Source organism: Megalops cyprinoides, chromosome 14 (assembly GCF_013368585.1).
Source record: "Megalops cyprinoides isolate fMegCyp1 chromosome 14, fMegCyp1.pri, whole genome shotgun sequence".
Taxonomy (NCBI): domain Eukaryota; kingdom Metazoa; phylum Chordata; class Actinopteri; order Elopiformes; family Megalopidae; genus Megalops; species Megalops cyprinoides.
This window is the reverse complement of record NC_050596.1, coordinates 20,182,391-20,206,307: the sequence shown is the minus strand read 5'-3', so window position 1 is coordinate 20,206,307 and position 23,917 is coordinate 20,182,391. Positions and strand designations below refer to the sequence as shown.

General features: G+C 43.1%; 2 protein-coding genes across 2 annotated transcripts in view; both read left to right on the top strand.

Moving 5' to 3' along the window:
- ahr2 (aryl hydrocarbon receptor 2) overlaps nucleotides 1–12,015 on the top strand; it is a 68,171-nt gene extending 56,156 nt beyond the window's left edge. Inside the window, exons 4-11 of the mRNA XM_036544816.1 lie at nucleotides 253–342; nucleotides 3,290–3,410; nucleotides 4,376–4,527; nucleotides 4,992–5,194; nucleotides 5,792–5,901; nucleotides 6,236–6,377; nucleotides 6,505–8,473; nucleotides 10,356–12,015. Of these exons, the coding sequence (XP_036400709.1) occupies nucleotides 253–342; nucleotides 3,290–3,410; nucleotides 4,376–4,527; nucleotides 4,992–5,194; nucleotides 5,792–5,901; nucleotides 6,236–6,377; nucleotides 6,505–8,473; nucleotides 10,356–10,463 (2,895 nt within the window). The 3' untranslated portion in view covers nucleotides 10,464–12,015. The remainder of the gene's footprint in view (nucleotides 1–252; nucleotides 343–3,289; nucleotides 3,411–4,375; nucleotides 4,528–4,991; nucleotides 5,195–5,791; nucleotides 5,902–6,235; nucleotides 6,378–6,504; nucleotides 8,474–10,355) is intronic.
- Nucleotides 12,016–19,848: 7,833 nt separating this feature from the next.
- ahr1b (aryl hydrocarbon receptor 1b) overlaps nucleotides 19,849–23,917 on the top strand; it is a 58,867-nt gene continuing 54,798 nt past the window's right edge. Inside the window, exons 1-2 of the mRNA XM_036544901.1 lie at nucleotides 19,849–20,028; nucleotides 21,738–21,925. Of these exons, the coding sequence (XP_036400794.1) occupies nucleotides 19,988–20,028; nucleotides 21,738–21,925 (229 nt within the window). The 5' untranslated portion in view covers nucleotides 19,849–19,987. The remainder of the gene's footprint in view (nucleotides 20,029–21,737; nucleotides 21,926–23,917) is intronic.

The window sequence follows — 23,917 nt, the reverse complement described above, 5'->3', positions numbered from 1 at the left end:
GAATAAGGAAAGAACATTTTTTTGTGTTTTTGTTTTGTATTTTTCATTACTGACACTGTTATTGGCTGGATAATCACTGAAATGAATGAAAAAAACACATGGAAAAAAAAGGAATATGAGTCAAACTTGCTCCAGTTTGCATTCGGAGTTAAGGCCGAAAGGCATTGCGGTTCGCGTGAGCAGTACCGCGTGTGTTGGGTCTGTGAGCAGCTGCAGCCCTGTTTCTGACATGTTCCCTGTCTGTCTCTCCAGGCCCTGAACGGCTTTGTCCTGGTGGTCACAGCGGAAGGATACGTCTTTTACACCTCGCCCACCATTCAGGACTACCTCGGCTTCCACCAGGTGAGTTGCACCTTTTTTTTGCACCCTGTACATGTCGGCTTAAAGGACCACCTTGGGCTCGATCCGCTGGTAATCTGTAAGCAAAAGTAGAGGTGGTACGTCTGAAAGAGAAGAGTTTGGAAGAGTGCACGGTTTGGCAAAGGTTGGATCTGTCAGTCATCGTCAGAGTAGCTCATACACAACCCATGTACCCGTTACATAACTAGAATATGAAAAGGTGTTGATGGAGAGGACTCACAGTCATCGTAGAGTGCTGCCTCTTCTTTTTCACAGAACTACAGGACCTGTGCTGTCTCTTGCTTCTTCTGATTCACATTAAAGTGCACTTTCAGAGAGTGGTTCCTGACATTACAAGTTTACAATGTGGCCGAAGTTATGTGCACTCATTACAGTGTACATTTTGAAGTATTTCTTCCATGCTGCTAAGGAAATTACACAGACTGTGTAGAGTCGAAACAAATCCTTGGTCTTTTCATATGCTTCATGCCTCTGCACTGGTTACTCTCACAGCACGCCATTTTGAAAACAAAACCCTGATAATTTCACCTCAATTCTCCACACACATGCGAAACTTCAAAATATGACGAGGCGCTATTTTTTTTTATTGACTGTGTGTGACTCGTGTAGTTAGTACTTTAATTTGGTGCTACCTTAAACTTGAAAAACCTGCTCACTCGAATGCCAGGCCAGCTGACCGCAACTGCAGAAAACAGGAGGGAGTTTCATTCAGAAAGATCGCTGATACTCTGCCAACACCGCAGACAGAGAGGGGCGGTGTCACAGCGGCTCAGCGCGCGCATCGCGGCTGCGTGGGGAAATGAAGCCCTGACACGGTCACATGACACTGTGGCTCGTCCCGTGTCAGAGGCGCCTGCTCTTTACCGCTCGCCGTTGACTGCGGCTCAGAAGGAGAGGCCGCGGGTTGCGAGCGTGCGGGACAGCGCGGGCGCTGAGGGGAGGAGTGCGTGTAGCCCCTGAATCGCGCGTATCGTGTCCCTCAGGGTGGCCGGGCCCCTCAGGGTGCGTGTTGTGATGGATCTGGCTTCCTCACATCTCGTCCAAATAGCAGCGGAGCAATACGTGTCCAGGCCCGTCTTATCCGAGAGCTTTCACTCCATGGAACACACACTCAAGTACACACAGGCATATGCGCGCGCGCACGCACACACACACACACACACAAACCCACACATACACCACACCCAGGCATGCATACACACAGACACAGACACATACACCAAGGCATGTATATATATGCACACTCTCTCACACATACAGACATGCACATGCAAGTGCGCACACAATCATTTTAGATTCCCCTAATCCACCCCTACTTCTACCCCAGCCCTTTCCCTTCTCCTAGCCCCTGCCCATCTCTTGCTCCTATTCCCACCTGAAAATTATGTGGTCTTGGTCTACGAGGGCACCCTAAAAGTGCCTAAAAACAGGTAGAGCATTACGCTCAGCACTGTGGTAGCCATGTCTCACTAAGCAATTTAACCAATTTAATATTTTCCACACAGCCACACAAAAAACAAAACTAATTAAGAGCATCACCCAAAGTATTTGCAGACTGTAAAATGACACGTTTTTTCTCTTGTTCATGTTTGCGACATGTTAAGTTTGATACTCTTAATAGTAAAATTTCTTATTTGAAGTTAAGGATGACACAAACAGTGGCTGAATCAAATAGAAATCACGGTGGGAGCCATTTTCTTGCCTTGAGACCCTATCTGGCCCCCTGTGGGGACAGAGCCCTCATAGAACATCGGGGGCTGAGTATGTTTGAGCTTTTGTACGCGTCCCCCGGGAGGTGCTGTTTGACTTGGCGGCCGAACGGCACAAAAGCCGCACCGATAAGATCACGAGTGACAGCTGGTATGGAGAGCGGATTCAAGAGCCATAGGGAAAACATTGTTCCAGTGACTCACACTGCGTCTGCCTCTCCCTAAAATAAAGGCCTTTTTATTGCTGAGGTCTCAGCTCCCAGCACCAGATAAGTGTTTTGATATTGCCAGCGGTAGAATACATACCAAATTCACACTGGCCGCCCATGTGCGGAAATGAGAAAGATTAACAGTATGAAATAAAAATGTTTACAACAGCCTCAAGGTTAGGATGTTTTATTTGTGTTTTTTTTTTTTACTTAGTATGTGTTTACCAGAGACCTTTGTGTGGTTGCTGGCTGGTATTGGCACGTGATTGTTTAACAGGCAGAAAGGTTTAGTCACCTTCGGACTCACCGAGGTGGGAGGGGGGAAAAACTCTCTGACTCCAGGTCTGTGTTTATAGGAGCAGTCATGTGTCTCCTGTTTCGTTGATACTGCCCCTAGTGTGGGTGTGTGTGTGTGTGTGTCCTTACATTACCACAGGACTGTATTAATTGATGCAAACACTAATGTGCTGTTTGTTTAAGCCCGCGGAGCATGGAATTCCCTCCAGGGTCATGTCAGGACAGTGGCTTCAGGGCACAGAGCTAAGCAGTGGGCACACAGTGTCAGTAGGTGGAGATGCCAGTTTTAGAGGGAGGCGTTAGTCCAGTCATTCTGGCTCCGTATGCTGGCCATCATTTACAGGGAAGTTGTAAGTCATATCCATCATTTTAGCTACGCCCTGGAGGAAGCAATAATGTCAAGGTAGCCTTGCTGGTCCAGTGAGTCAGTGTAGTTCGAGAGGGAAATACCAAGACACAAACCCTCAGACCCTAAGCTTAACACAACACACTGTTCTTGTTCAGCAAAACCTTGAAAGATTTTGTGATGATATGGGTTATTAAGCTGGTGTACTACTCAAATTAATAAACCAACCAAAAGCAGTTCCTTACGTGGCTCCGTTAAAGGATAAACAGAATTCTCTCAGAATAAGTACTATTATTGTCCAGAAACACCTAACCGTGTCCACATCAGCTGACCTGCTCCTCGCCTTCTCTGTTTTTCTCTCTGCGCAGTCTGACGTTGTCCACCAGAGTGTGTTTGAGCTGATCCACACCGACGACCGCAGCATGTTCCGACGCCAGCTTCACTTCGCCCTCAACCCCAACCAGTTTAACCCAGAGCAGAGTGGGGAAGGTGGGTGTCATGGGAGGCCAGGGAGGGTACAGTGATGTGTGCAACATCTCTAGCGCTCCTATATATTTTGGGACCCTGAATATAACAGCATTAAGCACTGGATCACTGACTGCAGAGTGAACCTTTTTTAAAATAAAAATAATAGCAGATGTACTTAAATCTTAAATATTCGGGATGGTTCACCTTACTCAGTTCGTCCGCCTAATCCGGTGATCCACATGCTGTAGAGTTCAGTCAGTGTCTGCAGAAGCTATGAAACATCAATCAAAAAAAAAACAAGCCCTCTTATTTCAAGACCAGTGGTTGGAAATAAGTCATTTTTGGGAGTCTTTGAAAGTCCCTGTTCTTTATTTAAAGTATGACTGTGCTGTCACAGAGCAGTCAAACCCTGGCAGAGATCACAGGTTTGAAAAGTGTTTGGCTGGACATACAAAGCTTTTGTAAATTTGCCCCTAAGGGCCATTAAGTTGGTGTGTACAGTAGATTCCATGCACTCATGTTGCATGATAGCACTACACTCAGTAGCTGACGGTGTTTCAGAGAACAGTCTTAGGTGCCCCTGAAGCCTTTGGTTTTGCACGCACAGACCATTCAATCTGTATCAAAGAATGCAATGATGCAGAACAGGAACAACAGTATGTTTTTTCCGCCCTGGACTCTATGAAAGACTTAAGACAAATTTAAAAACACTGATGGGCCATCATGACCCAAAATGGAGGCAATTACCATGATGTAATCCAGTCCCTTCTCAAGATTTAATGTGGACTAAATTGAAAAATTGCATTGTGCTATAAACTTGCTGATTAAGTTTGTCAGTGATGTATTGCCTGTGATTCTGCTTCTATTAGGGACTTGAATTCTTCTTGTTTTTTCCTATGTATCTGATTTTATGTATCTCTTCCTATGTTCTTTTCCCTATGTAGCTGATTCCCATGTTTGTTTCCTTTTCCCTTGTTTTTATGCAGAGTGTTTGCCTGGCATGCAAAGCAGTACTGACGTCAGCAGCAATGTTGTGACCTATGACCCCCAACACATCCCCCCAGAGAACTCGTCTTTCCTGGAAAGGAGCTTTGTGTGTCGGTTTCGCTGTCTCCTTGACAACTCCTCTGGCTTCCTGGTAAAATGTCGCCTAAGGTCACCAGCAGTAGTTAGGGACCTTGACATTGTACTACGCTGTTGTTGGTCTTACTCCTGAATGTGGCACTGTAGTGACTTGGATTGGCCACTTTATAAATGGACACTATACATGTACAAATATGTCACCCTGGATATGAGTATTTGAGATTTTTTCTCATTACAATCAGTATGCCATTAGTACAACTGGACGTTTCCTGGAGTAACCGGGATTTTGTACTTGTTGGTGTGGTATATTTCAATCAAGTTGACATTGCCTAGAAAAGGGCAACCTTTTTGTACTGATTTTTAGAATTATTTGGATATTCAGCTAATTATGGTTCTATGGCTCTGACCTGTCAGGGCTGAAACACACGCAGTAAACAACTTTACGTGACCGTTGGTTGGTTGGCAGTCAAAGTAAAGTTTTGTTTTCTCTGCTCTTCTCCCGCCCTCGTCCTTGTTCAGGCCCTGAACTTCCAGGGGCGGCTGAAGTACCTCCACGGTCAGAACAAAGTCGCCGAAGATGGGACCATGGTGCACCCTCAGCTGGCCCTGTTCGCCATAGCCACGCCCATGCAGCCCCCCTCCATTCTGGAGATCAGGACCAAGACCCTCATTTTCCAGACCAAACACAAGCTGGACTTCACGCCTATGGGCATTGACAGCAGGTGGGCCAAAAGCTCACACCTCAGAACCACACTCTTTCAGCCAGGGATTGAAAATAAGCATGTGATAATTCAAAATGTATGTATCCAACTAGTTTGCTGAGAGTAGTTTTTCCACTCTGATTCTGCCAGCCCACGTTGTATGCTGGTTTTCATTCCAGAATAGCTCTCAATTAATTCAGACTCAATTAAATCATTTAATGTGAGATGCACATAGTTTCTTTGAAAAAATGCTGGGTTTGAATGTCCCAACCTTGGAATGTTGGGGGTTCAGTCCCAGGCAAAGTCATTCCAATGAGTTTGGTATCTGTTGCCTCTATGTTTGGTACTCAGCATTAAAATAGATTGTTTTTGGGGTGTAATAGACTGGTGACCATTCCAGGCAGTGTGCTTCTACTGCCACAGGAATAGGAATTATGCTATGCTCTATGCCATGCTCAAACATGGCTGCATATCATTCATTTAACCAGGAATTACAAGACGTGAGAGCAGCTTGTGGAAGAAGGTCAGTAGTGGGTCACGGCTGAGTGTCAGCTGTCTGTGATGGATAGTATTTCTTTTTCTCATGCATGCACTTAAATCGTTTTTCTTCTTCTACAGGGGGAAGGTGGTTTTGGGGTACACAGAAACTGAGCTATGTCTGAGAGGCTCTGGCTATCAGTTCATCCACGCCGCCGACATGATGTACTGCGCAGACAACCATGTCAGAAGTACGTTTTATATATATACATTCTTTTTGGCCTGTTTATGAATTTAGTTACAATGTACAAAAGCTCATGTGCTAAGTCATTTGTTGTGTTTCGCTCCTGTGCTCACACTCACTGGTCTGTGAGCCTGTTGTCAGCCTGATCTGACACTGTTTCTCATTTAACTTGAATGGATACACTTATGTTGTGTTGTGCTGGAAGTGGCTCTGGATAAGAGTGTCTGCTAAATGCATGTAATATAATGTGATGCTCCTGTGTCAGTTTGTTAACATTCAGAGAGCCCTCGCAGAGCTGAAGTGTGGCATAGTTTTTGAACTTCCTGTCTTTCTCTCATCAGTGATAAAAACAGGAGAAAGTGGTTTTACGGTGTTCAGGCTCCTGACAAAGACAGGCGTGTGGGTCTGGGTCCAAGCCAATGCCAGGCTGGTGTACAAGGGAGGAAGGCCCGACTTCATCATTGCACGTCAGAGAGCCTTGACGTGAGTATGGATGAGCGAGATATTCCGGCCAGTCCCCCCAAAAATGATCCCTCCCTCCTTCATGCCCCGTTGAGGATCTCTTCTCATGCTCTCTTCCGCGATAACTTTTGACCCCTTTCTTCCTTAGTAACGAGGAGGGTGAAGAGCACCTGCGCCAGAGGAAGCTGCAGCTTCCCTTCAACTTCGCCACCGGAGAGGGGTTGCTGTACGAGACCGGCCCCAGCCTGGACTTCCCTCTCATCCCGGGCAACGGCAAAGCCGCCAAAATCAGGAAGATGCCCGACCAGAAGGACCTGGATCCCAACTCCCTTCTGGGCTCCATGCTGAAGCAGGACCATTCGGTCTACATCCAGCCCCCCGACACCGACCACCAGTTTTCCCTGGACCAAGCCTTCATGGACAGCCACGCTCTCGTCAACGTCCCCGGCGACACCTGGCAGGAGGGAGCCTCGAAAACCAACGGCCTGGTGAAGGAGGAGACCGCGATGAGGGCGATGATAGACACGCTGGAGCAGATCATAGGAGACCGCAAGCTGTGCTCCTCCCTGGAGGAGCTGGACCCGGTGGAGCTGCAGGAGTGGGAGAGCGCCCTGCTGAAGATGAACATCAGCAACAACGACATGTCTGTCGAGTTTAACAACATCCTCACCAACGATATCTTCACCTACGTGGAGGAGGCCCTTTTCAAGGAGAACGGCATGAGCCAGTGCCCTGAGCAGCTTAATACCAACAACAGCTTCCCCAACAACTCACTCATCAACCAGAGCACCTTTGTAGGAGGGACAGAAAGCCTGCCAGGGGTGGAGTTACAGAATTCCATGTTGCCTGTCAACCAGGTTTTCAACCACCACAATCAGATGGTCAGTGACCAGGCGGTGGCTGATCCCCAGTCCAACTTCCTGGGGGTGGGAGGGCAAAGCCTTCTGGGAACAGGAAGTGAGGTCCGAGGCATGCAGAAGCTCACGCACATGGATCCTCCAGTCGCCGCAGTGCTAACTAGCCCCGCCCAGATGCAGCCTGCCCTGCAGCAGACGCAGCCAGCTGACGTGTTCACCCAGTCACTGGAGCTGTCTGAGCTCTGCGCCCCAAACAGCCTGGGCCAAGACAACTTGATGAACTTCGACCTCACGTCGACACAATCCTGTGCTCAGAGCTGCAGCCAGGTGAGGCATGGCCTGCCTGTCTCACAGACTATGCACAATCCTACCAAGATGAACAGCCTTGGGCTGTGTCCTCAAAAACAAATGCAGTCGCCTCAAACCGCCGCCAGGCAAGGCCTTCCCAACCCAATGACTCTGCCCCTCCAGAACCAAACACAACCAGGGGTGCCAGTCCAGCAAATACCCTTCCAGCCACAGAATCCTGTCAACCAATCCAATCAGTTGGCCTCAAGCCAGGAGAGCCAGTGGCTTCCCTCCATCCCCAACACTAACTTTGCAGATGATCTGCTGGAGGCTTGCACCTCGAATGTTTCCGTACAGTCGGACCTCTTGAGTCCGTCGCCGTCCATGTGCCTTCAAGGACAGTTTTCCCTGCAGACTCAGAGCAGTCAAAGTCAGGGACTGCAGCCGTGGCAACAGCAGCAGCCGCTTTCCACGGCAGCGCAAAATGGCCACCAGCATCTGCCGGCCCGTTTCAGTCAGGCCCCAGGATTTCAAACACAACCCGCAACAGGTCTCATTCGTCAGAGCTCACAGAACTGCAGGGTCGGTTACGGGCCCCAAAAGACACCCAACGGCGTCTACCACCCCCACCCACAGGGGGTGCTGTCGCACGAGCTGCCCCCAGCAGGAAACAGCAGCTGTATGTTTGAGAACAGCACCCCCCAGGTCCCTGTCAACGGGATGCAGTTCAGCAACATGGGGGCGCTGGCAGCAACTGTGCCCTGCCAGACACAGGTGCCTTCCTACAACGAGAGCCCCCCGCAGGCCTCCTGCTACTTCCAGAGGAACGCCAGCGGGCCCATCGTGGGCACGTCGGCCATCTCCCAGGGGGACACCAACATCAGCCCCACGTCCTGCCAGATGACACCCAACTTCTCCCCGGAGAGCCTGCTGTCCCAAGCGCAATATCTCAGCTGCAGCGGGCAGACACAGGTAAGCCCACCTCCCTCTAGAGCTCAGAAATCATAAGGTGTATTGGCAAGAATACAATACGTATCATGATACAGGGGTTACTATTCAATATATTGCGCTATATTGCGATGCTGTAAGCAAGATGATAGATTGCGATTTTTTTGAAGAAAAAGGGTAGATCCTTAAACCTGGGATCAAGAGCTGATGCCATGCGTACTGTCTCCCTCATTGGTATATCTCTTTCCCAGATCTTGTGCTAGAGCAGCCTTGATGTCCTTTACTGTCTTTGTGTCATCCAGGCTTTCTTCTGTGCCCATGACAAGCTTGGCATAAAGTGGTGCAATGATAGACAGAGTGGGCATGCTCTCCTCTAACATTACCAAGGTGGCATCCTTCATTGGCTTGAGTGCCTTGAGCACTTCCCCGGCACATGTGATGTCAGCCTAGCTCAGTGTGGAGATATCCTTTTTACTCTTTCTGACCTCTGTTGAAAGGAGCGCTGCATAGATGGCTGTTGTTCTAAAAGTCTTTCTATCATGTCATAAGAGCTGTTCCACCTTGTGACAATGTCTGTGATTAACCTGTGTTTTGGTAGCTGGAGCAGGTCTTGTTTGTGTTTTAGCTGGTGGCTGGCTATGGTACTGCGTCTGAAAAAGGTTGTAACACGTCTGATCCTGCTGAGTAGTCACTCCACTGTTGGCAATTTCAGTGCTTTCTGCGAGGCGAGATTCAGGCCGCGTGCAAAACATTGTACGTGGGTCATGTCTATTGGATGCATTGTCTGTTACAATGACGGGATCTTTCGCTTCCAATCTCCATTCAGTAACGGCCTCCTTTAGTAGCCCTGCGATGTTCTTTTCTATGTGGCTGTCATGCATCGCTCTTGTTTGTAGCACATACGAGTCCAGTTTCCACTCATCTGTTATGTGATGCTCAGTTATCGTTACGTACGATTCAGTGGCCCTTGATGTCCAAGCGTCGCATGTCAAAGTGACTCTCTCAGCTGAGCTGAGAGATTCCAGCACCCTCGTTTTTACCTCCTTGTACAACTTGGTCACAGCGATGTCAGTGATGTGCTGCCGGCGGGGTATGGTGTAACGAGGCTCCATTGTATTCACTATATTACAGAAGCCTTCATTCTCTACAGCACTGAGAGGGCGCATATCTTTGCAAATGAAATAAAGTATTGACTGAGTTATTTTGGTTGCACAAGTTGAGGTCGGTGGTAATTTAGGTGTGTGAACTTGTTCCAGAGTGAGGGATCCACTTGTTTAAAACGTTTAACGTTTTAAACAAGTGGTTTGCTGTTGCGTTAGCTGTACATCAGAATCGTGTCTTGTTAAGTGTGCTCTCAGATTCATTGTGTTCCCTGAGTATTTGATTTTGGCATGGCACATTTTGCAAACGGCATGGCTCTTGTCAATCTCCTTAGTGCCTTCTGTATTGTGGAAGCAAAAATGAGCCCACACTTCAGCTCTGTATGTCACGGGAGCCAGTCTAACTCTTTCGAATTTAGCCATCGGTGGTAACGTTATTAGTCAGCCCGGTTTACTCATGCTAACGTTAACGGTGCGCCCTTACGCTACTTCCTGTCTCAGTTTACATTGTTACTTTGGAGTGGAAGAGTCAAATGGCTGAAGATAGATTACAGCACTGCAATCTAGCGGTCGGGGTTTAAACACAACACAAAATGAACCACTGTCTACCGCGAATCTTTGAATGTAAACTATTAATTAAAAATCAATAGTGTTTTTGAGAATCAATACAGTATCACAAAACATAATATCGCGATACTCAAGTGTATCGATATTTTCTTACCCCCCTAGTCTGCTTAAGAAACTACAGTGTTCCCTAATGTTTTCCTGCTTTAAATTAATACCAGACTGTTTGGTTCTCCTCACAGATCCCGAGCCATCCGCCAGAGGAAAACGGACTTTTCTCATTCCCTCCCCTCAGCAACGGAGCCACGTATTTTTCTGAGAGCAATCAAACCAATTGTTGTGACTTCTAGAGTAGGAGAAGCAAAAGGCAGAGAGACAGAGAAGCAGCGCAACAATCACAAATGGGAAGGTGTGGGCCACATCCGTGGGGGCTCTGTAGGTGCCCCCAGAAATTCCCCCTTTTTGGCTTTTACAGAGACACGAAAGTCGGCCTCGATCTCAGTCTGTCCTCGCAGCTTGTGCCCAAAAAAAAGGCAGGTATTCAACCCACCCTGCCCCCTCCTTACCCTGCCCCACCAGGCTGTGACGTTTGGTAAGGTCACGCTTTGGAAACAGATCTTCACCAGAGTTCTACCCAGAGAGATGTGCCTCATGCCAGATTCGTCCTTTCGTCTTGTTTGGAGCAGAGCAAGAATTCACACCGGAATATATTCATTGTTTTGTTTTGTGTGTTTTTGGATAATTGTGTCTGTTCTGATTTTTGTATTCATAGAAAAGAAAATGCCAGAGCTGTGGAAACCAGTTGCAATAAATGTGTGTGTTTATGGGAGGAATTACCCAGCAAGTTGACTGTATTGCTTTTTGAGGGCATCTGGCTGTGCAAAATTCTGTGCAAATTCACTGATATTCACATTGAGTGGATCGTCTGGCATGGTGAGAACAGAGATTGGGGATGAACCATCCAAACGGTGTTAATATCAGTGAATTTTTGCCACAAGGTTGGTGCAGCATGACACCCTCAAACATGATCAGTATGATGAAGTAAACAAGGCGGGTCACAGTACGATGTCATCAGAATCAGATTCCTGGGAATTGATTTGGGCAGAAAGATTCCACATTACTTGTTGGAAAACCCTAGACTCGACTTAACAGGAGTGATCTTAGCAATTGTAGTGGAATCAGGCCACATTAATATCCTGTAAATCAATTCCATATGCCCCGTGGCTGGGAGGTAAAAGGTCACTCCAGGAAAGAGTGTTGTTAGTATCTCACCCTCAAATCTATGGCACAGCTGAATATTTTGGAAAAGCCAATGAAAGAAAAGATCTGGATCTGTCTGAGCGCTTACAGTGTAGTGTAAATGTAAATGTAACATACGTATCTAAATATATAAGTATATATACATATATATGTATGCCACATATGCCACAAACTTGAGGTGATTCCCAGGAACCTGTTGGATTTCACATGGGTTCCAGTGAGATAATGCACAGTGGACTGTAACAGAAATGGTGTGTCGCATAGAGGCTGGTCGCATAGGAGGAATTCCCTGCTCAGCATATTAAGGCTGCTGCCCTGATGATGTTCTTGCATTCGAAATTGTGTTTCATTTTTACTTTTCAAAATATCATATAATAACAAGATATGTTAATCAGATTGTTAACGATAAAGGATATCATTTATTCATCCAGCGTTGTTTTGTTTTAAAAAAAACGTGCTTCTTTTATATTTTTATACGCATTTAATTGAAATTATTAACATGTCATTGAGCCATTCTTTGTTTAATGTGTTTCTTGTGTTTCTTGCTTGTTTGTCATTCACAGATATTATCCTTCCTTTGTGCTATGTACTTGTGCTTCTGTTGGTAACTCAGACTTCAGAGGGATGTAGCTACTGCCCCCCCCCCCCCCCCCCCCCTTAATTCTAGAACAGATTCTAGAATTCCCCCCCCCCCCCCTAGAATTCTGAAACATTTGATTTGTGCAAATTGTAAATGTTGCATTTTGGGGTGAGATAATTGTGCAGATGACAGAGATTTTCCAGCATGCAGCATGGTTCATTCATTGCCATTCCTATAGGTGAGCATTCAGCTGACCAGCAGTACACAGCTGACAGTAACCTCTTGCTGGGCTGTCAATATGGCACTGTTCTAACCTCCCTGTGGTGTTTCATTCAGTAACTACAACAACCGAAATGACTTTCTTGCAGTATAAATCAGTTTGAGGTTTGTTTCATATTCAGTATTTGCCCATATATAGGCCTGTGTATGAGTGAACTGCAGACAGTAGCCTAGGAAATGCATTGTATCTGTTATAATAATCCTGTCAGAAAGTTTGGGTGAGATTAGTACGGGAGTATGGCATACAGAGAGAAGGGATTATAATCCGTCGTGTTCCTTCCTGTGCATTGTTAGCTCTGTTCCTGTTAGCTGCCATTGTCGGTTTTTCACAGGAAGGTGTTCAGGTTCCTGAAGTGATTTTGGCCACTGCTGTGTCCCCAGTGCAGTATAAGCATGCGCCTTCAGTGTGATGGTGCAAGCAATCATGTTGAAATACACCCCAAAACATTTATTTTGTAAACTGACTAAAATTTAAGACACTGCATGAATTTATTACAGTAGGTAACAAAGACTAACTGCTATTTCTGCTATCTAATTACACACAGGAATGCAAATACAAGATAAAACATTGCTACTGTCTTCAGAAACCAGTACCTTTAAGAGGCTTTGCACTATGTGAACTATTGTGTGTTTTCAGGAAGCCCCTGCAGTCCATGGTGGCTTTAAAGTGCATAATAGTTGCATTTCTGTTGTAGTAGTTACAGTGCTGTTGTAGGTGAATGGCAGGTGGTTGAACAGAAAGACTTGGGAACAATAGAGCCAATGCACACTGTCTCCTTCACCTCCTCCTACCAAAGCAGACATATCCTTCACTTGTCATTGCTCTGTTTTTCATTATTTCTGGGCAACTACAAAAGGGACACCCATCATACTCTACAGTGAAGACTTGGAAGTACAGTAATATGGCAGCTATGTTTTACAACAAAAGTATCGATGTCACACGACGTACGGCACCAAGAGGCTAGTGGGACAAACACATATGTCAGTGAATTTCCAAAGCCCGGCACAAGTAATGAAAGTGCTTGTGTTTCGCGAGTGGCAACACAATGTGGGCGCTTTTTAAATCATGACAGACTTTTTGTTTGAATGTGTTTCTCATACCAAGGTGCCTTACGGTCTCCAATCAGTTGGTGACATAAAGAGATAAGAAACGGCTTACTGCATGTTGTTTTCTCTTTCTTCCATTATTTCTCTTCTTCTGTGAAGGTTTAGGAGAGGGCTTGGGATAGGTGAGATATGTAAGGAGTTTTCAAACATTGTGAGAGAGGTGAGAGATTCTAACTAACTCACACTGAGTATTGTCCATTCAGACCCCGCAGTAAGGTATGTGATGGTATGGAACTCTACTACAGCAGGTTTACAAATATTTTATTTTAAGTAATTACTTCATAAACTTAAGTGATCGCTTTAAGGATCGATGCTCCTGCCACAAAAATATGGTCTTCTGTGAACAGTTCTGGTTCACAGATAGCTCTTTATTTAGATTTCCTGCTGTTTGAAAGGCTGACTTTCCAGACTGCAATCTTGCGTGATTCCTCAGACTTGCGCAGAGCATTGTTCACGTCTGCACAGTTTGATGACCGGCCGCTCGTCAGCCGGGGTGTGAATTGTACAGCCTGGATGATGACAAGTGAATGTTGTGAAAGATGCAGTTTCTTTTTGTTTTGTTTTGTTTTTTTCTTGTCGCTATGAACTCAGAAATGAATTTGATGAAGCAATCATTGAATGTGATGGACAGAGAGATTCCGTAAGAATTCGCATGCTCACTGAGAAAGTTGCAGTTTTACTTCATTCTGAAGGCGATTATTGCGACAGCACTTCCTTGCTTTCATTGCTATACTTCCAAGAAGCTCCTGACTTTCAAGGACGAAACATGCAACTTTTGAAACAAGTGCCCTTGTATTTGTGGTGTCTAGCTACTCTATATTTGAGTGCCAAGTCTTCAGAGCATTTGGAATGATTTATGATTTTTTTTTGATTGGGCCTATGACGCTCAGCAGCTCTCGATTTGTAAGGAGTTTTTTGCTTTGCTTTTTAACAATGGAAGCACCAGCTAGTGCAGATGCTGTTTCCTGTATTTTGAATGGTTTCTGTGTGAGGCCAAGTCTATGTTCATTGAAATGCAGTATCAGTGTATTATGTACAGTTTTTTTTTATAATTATTATTTGTGTTTTTGCGTTTTCTTTATGTTTGCGCCAGGTGGCCTTAAAAAGGCCCCCACATACTATATACAGTTTTTACATTTCCAGACTGTCATTTATTCTGCCTTTAATTGGCATGTTTTTAATACAGTATGTATCTTGTAGCTTTATTGTTCTTTTGCTTCTCAATTGTAATATTTCATCTTTGTATCATTAAAGAGGTTTTTAATGACTTAAAATGCTTCACAAATCATTGTGTGACCATGTAGTATATGTTAGGATGGACACTTCAAAAAAGTAATCTTTTAAAATGATTCATTTAACTTAATATTAAGGGTGTTTTAGGGTCTTAATATATAGTAATTTGAAATGTGGCTAGAATCCTTCCCCTACCTTAGCAGTGGTAATGCCCTAATGTGGTTTCCTGGACCTGTGAGACAACTCATAATGCTATTGGAATCAAATCATCATTGCAAGGTGGTACGAATTTTGAATCCCTAACTTAATGAAAATTACATTAAAATATACAGAGAAGGTGTTTTTGTTAAGGACCCATTGCTCGAGAGTAAAAAAGTGACAGTTTTCATAACATGGTATCTCTAATGATTGAACTTTTATGGCCACAAGAGGGCAGTGATCTTCGTGCTGTAAGTAAGTAAATTTTCTTTACAGCATTTACTAAAACCAGCAATATTTACATCCACTAATATTTACATCTTGATCAGCACAGTAACAGGCAACATGAAAGACACCTCATATATTTCTGTCTGTTTGAAAACTGTTTTCATTTCTGTCTGACCTAAACCTATGTGTCATTTTCTCCAGCTCAATCAAAATCCCGTTCTTGGATCGCTCCAAAGTTCCTCTTCATCTATAGCCACCCCAATCAATCATTGACTTAGTCATCCTTTCAGGGGAGTTATAGCTCCATATTAAATAGATTATGTTCCCTCTGTGGCATGGATTCTTTGAGCCTGTGTGGTTTCTTTGCCCTGCAGGTTGGCACCGAGTGGCATGAATTACTCCCATGGCACTTGGAGATATTTACATTAAAACCCTGGCTCCCGCTCACTGCATTACTCTTCATTAGTCAAATAAAGAGAGTATTGTTTGAGAGGTCCTTGCATTTCAATTGATTAAAGGCTGCAGATTTCTTTTTTAAAAATGTTTGTTTTTCATTTTCTGTTAATTACTGCATATTCACATGTTGAGTGGTGAAGATATTTCCCCCTCAACAGTCATTAACAGATGTTGTAAGTGATTTGAAGGCCACCCAGAATTTTTTTTTTTCTAATGAGTCATCAGTCCCTTATCTTATAATTATTATGATTACATATAGAAAAAAGCTAAGCTGAGTGAAAGTTTTCTCACAGAACTGCAACAAACTATAAAATTGGGGGAGGGGGGTAAATGTATAACTGTTCCAAAGAGGGCATCAATGTTACCACATTGATTTACCACATTTATTTCTTTGACATTCTTTGATATATTTTAAAAAGTAGCTTTATGAAGGCCCCCTTCACCTGCCTCCCCCCCCAAAAAACTGTTTGATCATTAACTGTTAATTGATCAAATGTGTGTGTAATTGTATCTAAACATGTTAATTGTTTCATTATTTGTCTGATTAATTATCACTGCCTGTGTCTAGGAACCAGCCATTGGTTAGCGAGGCCAATCAAATACAGTTGTGTGGCTGTTGCTAAAAGGCTTACCTGGGTCCAGCAGTTTGACTGTGTGCTCAAGACTGATTGTTTGTTTGGTGATTTTTTTAATAGTCAGTTATTTATTTTATTAATCTTTCTCTTCACAGTTTGTGAGAAGTATCAGGCAGCTTTGCCACAAGCTTATATCACATTTCCTGGTGGATTATTATTTTAAAACTCACTTTTTCATCACTGCCATCCTGTCATCATTCTGTTTCATGTCAAGACAAGCAGCAACACTACACACATACACCATTACTTTATTGAATTACTTTATCCTTTTCCCTTGTCACGTCTCAATAGTCCCCCCCCCCCCCCCCCCCGCCAAAACCACCATAACCTCCAATCAAGAAAAACCTAGAACATACACCATTAGCTCCTACGCTTTGTGGCTGGGTAGAAGATCATCTGATGTCTAATGACTGCACGTGGTGTATTTACCTGATTTAACATTCTCCAGAGATAGCACTTAAGCTCTTTGAAGTGTAGGGACTGAGGAGTGTAGGGGAAAGGGTTCACACTAGACATGATGACAACCAACACTGGGGAAAAAATGAACAGAGACATAAAATAGGAGAGTGAGGACAATGGAAGGGTGCAACGATATATACACACAGGCACATATTGCTTTTCCACAGCTACAGATCGCATTGCAGTTATCATTTAACAAGTATGTCAATTTGGGAGTTGAAACAGACATATAAATTTGAATGTTGCCTAGAGAAAGTGTTCTGCTGGATCCACTATGCACACAAGAAGTCAGTTAGAGGGCAGATAGTTATATACATGTTTGCTTCATCCAAACACTTTCCCTGGGTTTTATTGTCTCCTAGATCCTTCATATGTGTCTTTATCAAAAGTTATTTTTGACCACAAACAATGCAGTGGTTCCCCTAATGGAGAGTATTAACTATGTTTTTGTCTTTATAATCATGGATGGTGAAATTAATATTTGTCATCTGAACCTCAGGGTAATGTTGTCTTTTTAAAGAGCCCAGCTTTATTACTAAGCTGTTCAAACATTGGCCGACTTTTCAGATTCCACTGATTATTCAGTTCATGTCCCAAAGTCTTTTTAATCCTAGGCAAATTAGGTAAGAACCATTTTTCTATGAGATTCTACCTAAAATCTGAAGCGAACGACTCAAAACAATTCAAAACTAAGAATAATTCAAAGTACTAAGAATACAAAAAATCTATTCAGTATGAATTTTGTGGCAGAGAACATCGAGAGATCAATGTTTCAGAAATTCCATTTAGTGTAGGCCTATCCTGCAACAAAGTGAGTCAGTGAAATTTAAGATGTCCCTTAAGAAATACCCTGCGCTTTGCTTGAATATGAGAGACTTGCTCAAAGAGAACTGCAGGAATTCAATAGCAGAATCAGCTGTGTATAATACAATGCTCGCACGCAAGAAATTTGATGTTCACTCAAATGCTGAGAAGGAAATATCTTTATTACTATTTTTTCTTAATAAACAGCAACTTTTGTTAACTCTGGAAAATGAAGAGGGGAAAGGAGCCAACGACCCTCTTAAAAGTTGTGGGTTTTGAAAGGTTTCATTTTTCAGCTGTAGCGGGACCCGTTTGAGACTAAATACGGTCTGGGAAAAAGAGGGGATATAATTACACGTTTGAATTTAGGGTCCCATGACCTAGATTCGTCTTAATGCCTCCTAATAATAAGTCTTTTCTGCTTTGTAATAACAGAAAATACTAATACTCAGTTACAAAAGGAGGTGTGAGCATATGTAATGTATTTCATACATTTGTATGGATATTTGGATATCATTTAGCCAGCGCAGTCAGGGAATCCTCATTTACAGGCAGAATATGTCACCGTCACATCTTGTTTCTAATCTCACTCCATTTGAGGTCTTGGAACATTCAATGATATAGACGTTAGTTAGCAGTATGTGTTACTGTGTGTCTTGAGACCATCTCTCAAATAGCCTATTATTTTCACAATGATTGGAGAAACCGATATTTGTATTTCCCCAGAGGACTGGACAACTCTCTCAACCTAAACACTCCGCTTTTAAGAGTCTACTCCTTAAAATAGACATATATCTTTTTACCATAATAGAACCGCAACTGAACTAAGCTAATCAGAAGGCAAAACAAATGCTGAAAACATCTCTGTTTCCATTGTGTAGGCAAGACATATAAGCGGTCATGACTACACGGCGGGCCCCCTCTGGGACTTGCCTTGGGTATAAACAAACGCACGCACTCGCTTAACAGTCTGTTGCTTAAGCGCAAAATCCGAATGTCTTTTGCTGGTATTGTTTCGCTGTGTTGTTTCTCCAAGCACAAAGTAACACGTTATGTGCTGTCTATGGGAGTAAACAATTATCTTGCAGCAAAATAATAGAATTGTCAGAACTGAATGGTACTCTGCAGCAACTGTTATGCTATATCAAAGAGAACAGGGGATCAGATGCCTTTAATTACATGGCTATCACTTATTATAAAACCATCATTGGAGTTGTCATTTGGATATTGGAATGTGTTGTTCTATATTATGACAGTTGCTATTCTCTATTGTCATTGCAGGTTGGAAATGTTCACATCTTAGGTAAATGGTACATCAGAATTACCTCCATCATCGACCGGAGAAATATGTTAATATCACGTGTTATCACTATCTGTTACACTTTTAAGGCTGTAATTTGAGACTATATGAATTTATATTAGATGTCATTTATATTAGATGTCAATTAGCAGTGAATTCTGATACGCTTTTAAAGATATAGCGTTTTAATTTCGGTGGCATTTCCAGTGAAAACACCGCATGTTTCATGGCTTAGAAATATTATTCAATCTCTCAGGGGGGCTAACGTTATTTTAGTATTTTTGTAATATTCGTTAAATTTGATAGAAAAGAAAAGAAATATGTATGTTAATATTCTGAAGTTTTAAAACGACACCAGTGGCATATTTGCTTTTGCTTTCATGAGTTGTCAAATAAAAATAAAACAACCGTTCGACCTAAATATTGCAAAGCCCATCTAGTCCTACTACAACAGCTTCTCAACTGGCTTCCTATTGGACAAATTAGGCTACTCGTGAACGCGCAATCACTGACGTGCTCGGCCGTGTTTCCAGGAGATTTTTTCCTCTGCCGCCGCTATCCTTCACAGGCCCCTGCTCTTTTGCGCGCTCTTGCACAAATCTGTGCCGGTAGCCGGCTCCGACGCACGAGCGTACGCTGACTCGGTTGTTAGGGTTGCTGAGGCCGAGAGCGCGCACAGCGTCGTCTCACAAGAGGAGGTTTACAGCGATGTGCTAGAGAAGGGAACCGTGCAATTTATGCAGTTTTTCTGGCAGATAAATTAGTCAACTTTGTTTTGCGGGTGTATGAGCACGTGCATGCCTCTTTTAATGGACACAGAAGCTCTAATTATGCATTGTCATAGCAACAGTAGTTGACAAGACCGCTAAAATGATGAAGAGAAACACTTGCAAACACAGTTTTTTTATTTGGTGTCAGTAAGACAGACTTTTGCGCTCAGTTAATTGTTTGACTGCTGGATGGACTACTTTATTTACTTTCTTTAACTTGCTTTTTATATTATATATATTTCTTTTGGTTTTTGCAGTTCATTCTTGGTAGAACATAACTGATGTAGCGTCACAGAGGGATCCCGGAGCACTTAACGGTGACCTGTTTCACCGTAGGCTGCATTTACAGAGATAAAATTGTTTTACAGTGCTAGCTCTAGAAGCGTGGAAACACCTCAGTTCCTTTCGAGACTAGATCAAATTGTTTCAGTCTGTTCATCTTTCGCATTTTTGTCATTTCTTCGGAAGATTAGCGAGTGGATATTCTTTGCCGGTTTTATGTAGGTCGGGGAATACTGTGCACTGAATTCTGTGGATACGGAATTAGGCTGCTGGTAGACTTAACATGTATGCCGGACGTAAAAGGAGAAAACCCGTGCAGAGAACGTAAGTGGAGATTGCCCTCCGATGTTGTATTTTTCACCCGTCTGTGTCCGTTGCATAGATCGTTTACCCGTAAAGCACCATTGCTCTCCCAGTGCGCCTACCCGCTAACTTTCAGTGAAGGCATCCCACCTTACGTTGATGCATACTACCACGATTTATAAATATTATCGTCGTGTGTAACGTAAATAAATGTACGTTGACATGTTTAACACATGCAAAATGCACCACAGAATCAGTTGTGAAATGCAACGTCCACTGTTTGTGTATTGTGCAACCTGTGTCTACCAAAATACATTTGCCAATTTCTCGATAGTTTTTAAATATTGCTCACGTTTCCTCTCTAGATGACAGTAGTTTTCTCCATATTATTTTATGAAATCCAGTATAATCTTTCCTCTGGTTGCCATAGGCCACGGCTTGCACTGATGCGAACGGTGCGCACCGAACTAATCAACTGTGAGTTGGTAGGGGAGAGTCAGGCGTTTCCGAGTCAGAGAGCCCGTTTGTTGCCTATGTAAACGTAGTCTTTAAACTAGAGCCATTACTTTCGTTCATATAAATTATATTTATCACAAATAGTGGGGAACTCGTTAACATAATGCAAAAATTCAGCAAGACTTGTGTAACTGGGGTAGCGGGGATTCGAAATAAAGTAGGTTGTTGTTGGAACGCACGCCATCTTCCGTCACACAGCCTGCTCAATCAGGATTTATTTACACTTGTAACTAGTTGGTGAACACAAGTGGTATTTATGTTCACAATAAAAACGTAAGTTCGTATTTCAGTCGAGAGGGTACGAATTCCCTCGGGTGGTGGAGGCACAGGTGTAGGGCGCGCGGGCATTTTGTTTAACATTTTACGTAATTAGCTGTCCACTTGACTGCGTTGCATTCCATAAACCCAGTTCTTGGAATTTAAACCGTGAGAGATTGCCAGCGTTCACGCCGTGTAAAATGGGTTTATGTGTGAAAGATTGTGAAAGTTGTTTTAATTATCTCCTACAGCCGTTTCAATGCGTATCTGAAACGCCCTTTATGCTCAAAGTTTAGCGCATATTATTTTCGTACTACGACCAGAATGGTTTAGCGTGTTTCGAAAGAGTAAAATGTATTATTACAAATATATCATTTGTTAATGTTACTTTCTTGTTTTGTTGTTATGCATAATAATAATACATTTCTCCATGTTTCCAGTGAGTACATCCAGTAATATGCATTATTTCACTTTAATCATTAACATATCCAGTTCACCCATGGTACCCAACGTAAAGATAATAGCACGGAGAATTTAAATTGACTGTGTACTTTATGAGTGGAGGAACATGACAAAGACAATGGTGATATTTGTGTTATGTGGGCAAGAACAGAATCTGTGCTATCAGTTCGCACTGCTGAAATAAGCTTTGCACTTGCATTGGCATTCCTCAGAACTGAATAAAGGCTTTTGCTAAATGAATTCATAACCTAATAATCTTAATACAAAGAAAGTGAACACTCAGTTTTTCTCTTCAGTCTTTACAATGAATTGAAATATTTTATTTGTCTTTACAGACATGGCAAGTGAAGTAAACCAAATTATTTCCATATAAATACATGCTGACAAAACTGTACTCAGAATTCTGAGGATGTTCATCAAATAATTACTCCTGTTTGACTTCTGTTCAGCATTGCTATTTATTTATTTGCTTGTCTGTTTTTTCTTCAATTCAGGGTGAAACAACCCCCAGCAGAAGGGGTCAAGTCGAACCCATCCAAACGGCACAGAGATCGGTTAAATTCTGAACTTGACCGCTTGGCCAGTTTGTTGCCATTCCCCGAGGAGGTCACCTCCAGTTTGGATAAACTCTCCATCCTTCGTCTGAGTGTGAGCTTCCTGAGGGCCAAGAACTTCTTCAATGGTGAGTGTGCCTCTGTCAGGCCGAGTCGCTGCTCATACAATAGAACACTGCTCTGGCATGCATATTCACCATTTTGATGTCACAGAGCCTAATCGGGGGCGGTTACAATTGGAATTGCCACAGCCTAGTGGCCCAATGGAATATGTGGGATGTCCTCCTTTTTGCTTGATGTGCCTTTGTACAGTGCAGTTATGTTGTCTTTGCTTTCCAGCCACACTGTAATAACACAGGTGTTATGGCCATTTAAAGGCATTTGTAAATATTTTTGGGTAAATCCGGAACCTTTTGACCCCCCAGTATTCTTAATTCTGACTTTTTCTGTGCCTTAAACACTGAATTCTGTATCGTATGTGCTTTAGAACACACTGTTTTGATCAGAAGAATGACAATGACCACAATTCTATCAACAAAAGCTGAGCTTCTCGTATTCAAATAGTTGCCTGTTTGAGTTTTTCCAGAGACGTAAAAATGCACATTTCAAACTCAGGCTGAGCCCCATGGCCTGACACAGCCGACAGTGACCCGGAGCCCACATTGGTGGAACAAATTGGCTTCATTCTGCCGGGGATAGGGGTGGGCAGATTGACCTGGGTCCCCTTGTCTCTCCGCTCTCGGCATGTTGGGACTTGCTTGAGCCCCTGCGAGTGCATCATGAGGATACGCCTGTCCTCTGACAGCGTGTGTCTCCTGATGCACTGTGGAATTTGTAGTGTGGAAATGGTAGGCATGCATGTGCATTGCATATGTCCCCCGTGCTCCTGAGTGGGTTCAGCGGTAATGGGCGTAAATGCGTGATTGGCAACTTCAAAAAGCTGGTTGAAAAGGGGAGAAGTGCAAAAAATACAAATGATGGAAAAAGAAAAATGCTGTTGCTCAAATAGGTAATGGCATTAAAATCTAATGTTTCTTTTCGTTTTTACACATGCACACACACACACATATCACACACACTCTGCTTTGTGGTGTGACCTAACAGATAACATGGCATTTATGACCTCATGTTTTGAACTTCAACCTTTGCTGACAAAATAAACGTATTTGAATATTCACCAATACTGATGTGGAGAACACAGATTCTATTTAAAAGACATTGTGTGTATGTGTGTATTTATATGTAACATTTTACAGTTTCATGTTGTATAGTACTAAATGGCATGTGTGGCTGGCATATTTAACATACTGTACATCTTTACCATGCAAATTGCATGTGTACTTTCTCCAATACAAGAAGAGTGGCTGGATTTTCATTGAACAAAAAATCATGTGCTGTGTTAGTGAAGACATTGACATTGAGGTGCTGTGAAAAAAATCAATTATATCAATGTTCACTGAACCATCTGAATATCAATATTCAGCATTTGGAGTACTGTTTCGTTTTTGAGCACTTAATAAATGGTAAAGCCAAAGTGGTAACTAATGGCATACTGAAACCGAAACAACGTCTTTGAGCAGGGGGTGCAAATTTCACTCTTTGTCTTAATATTATGCAGCTTGGTTAGTTTTGCAAGGCAGCAAATTCTTAAAGAAAACAAGGCAATTATTTACTTGCTTAGCAGGCACTCTTACGCAGGGCGACTTATAAAGCTTATATATTATCCGTTTATAGACTTGGATATTTACCAAAATAATTCAGGTTAAGTACCTCCCTCAAGGGTTCAAGGGGAGTGCCGCACCCAAGAACCAAATATGAAACCTCCTGTATAGGAGGTCCTTCCTCCACACTGCTACCCAGGGTGATACTGTAAGTCACTTGCACGAGCCAAGTCTTTTTTTTTTATTTATACACAGGCTTTTGTCACTAATCTGACAATAATTAAAAGCAGGCTGAGGTGGCTTCAAGAAATCTCTTTATTCATGACTTATAAGTAGGTTGATTTTAAAACATCAAAACAATACATCTTCTTTGGCACTTTTGTGCCTTGTATTTCCCGATACCTTCAAAGCATATTTAATAATTTGTGATCTGGAAAGGCTTTTCAGAGAGCCGCTGGA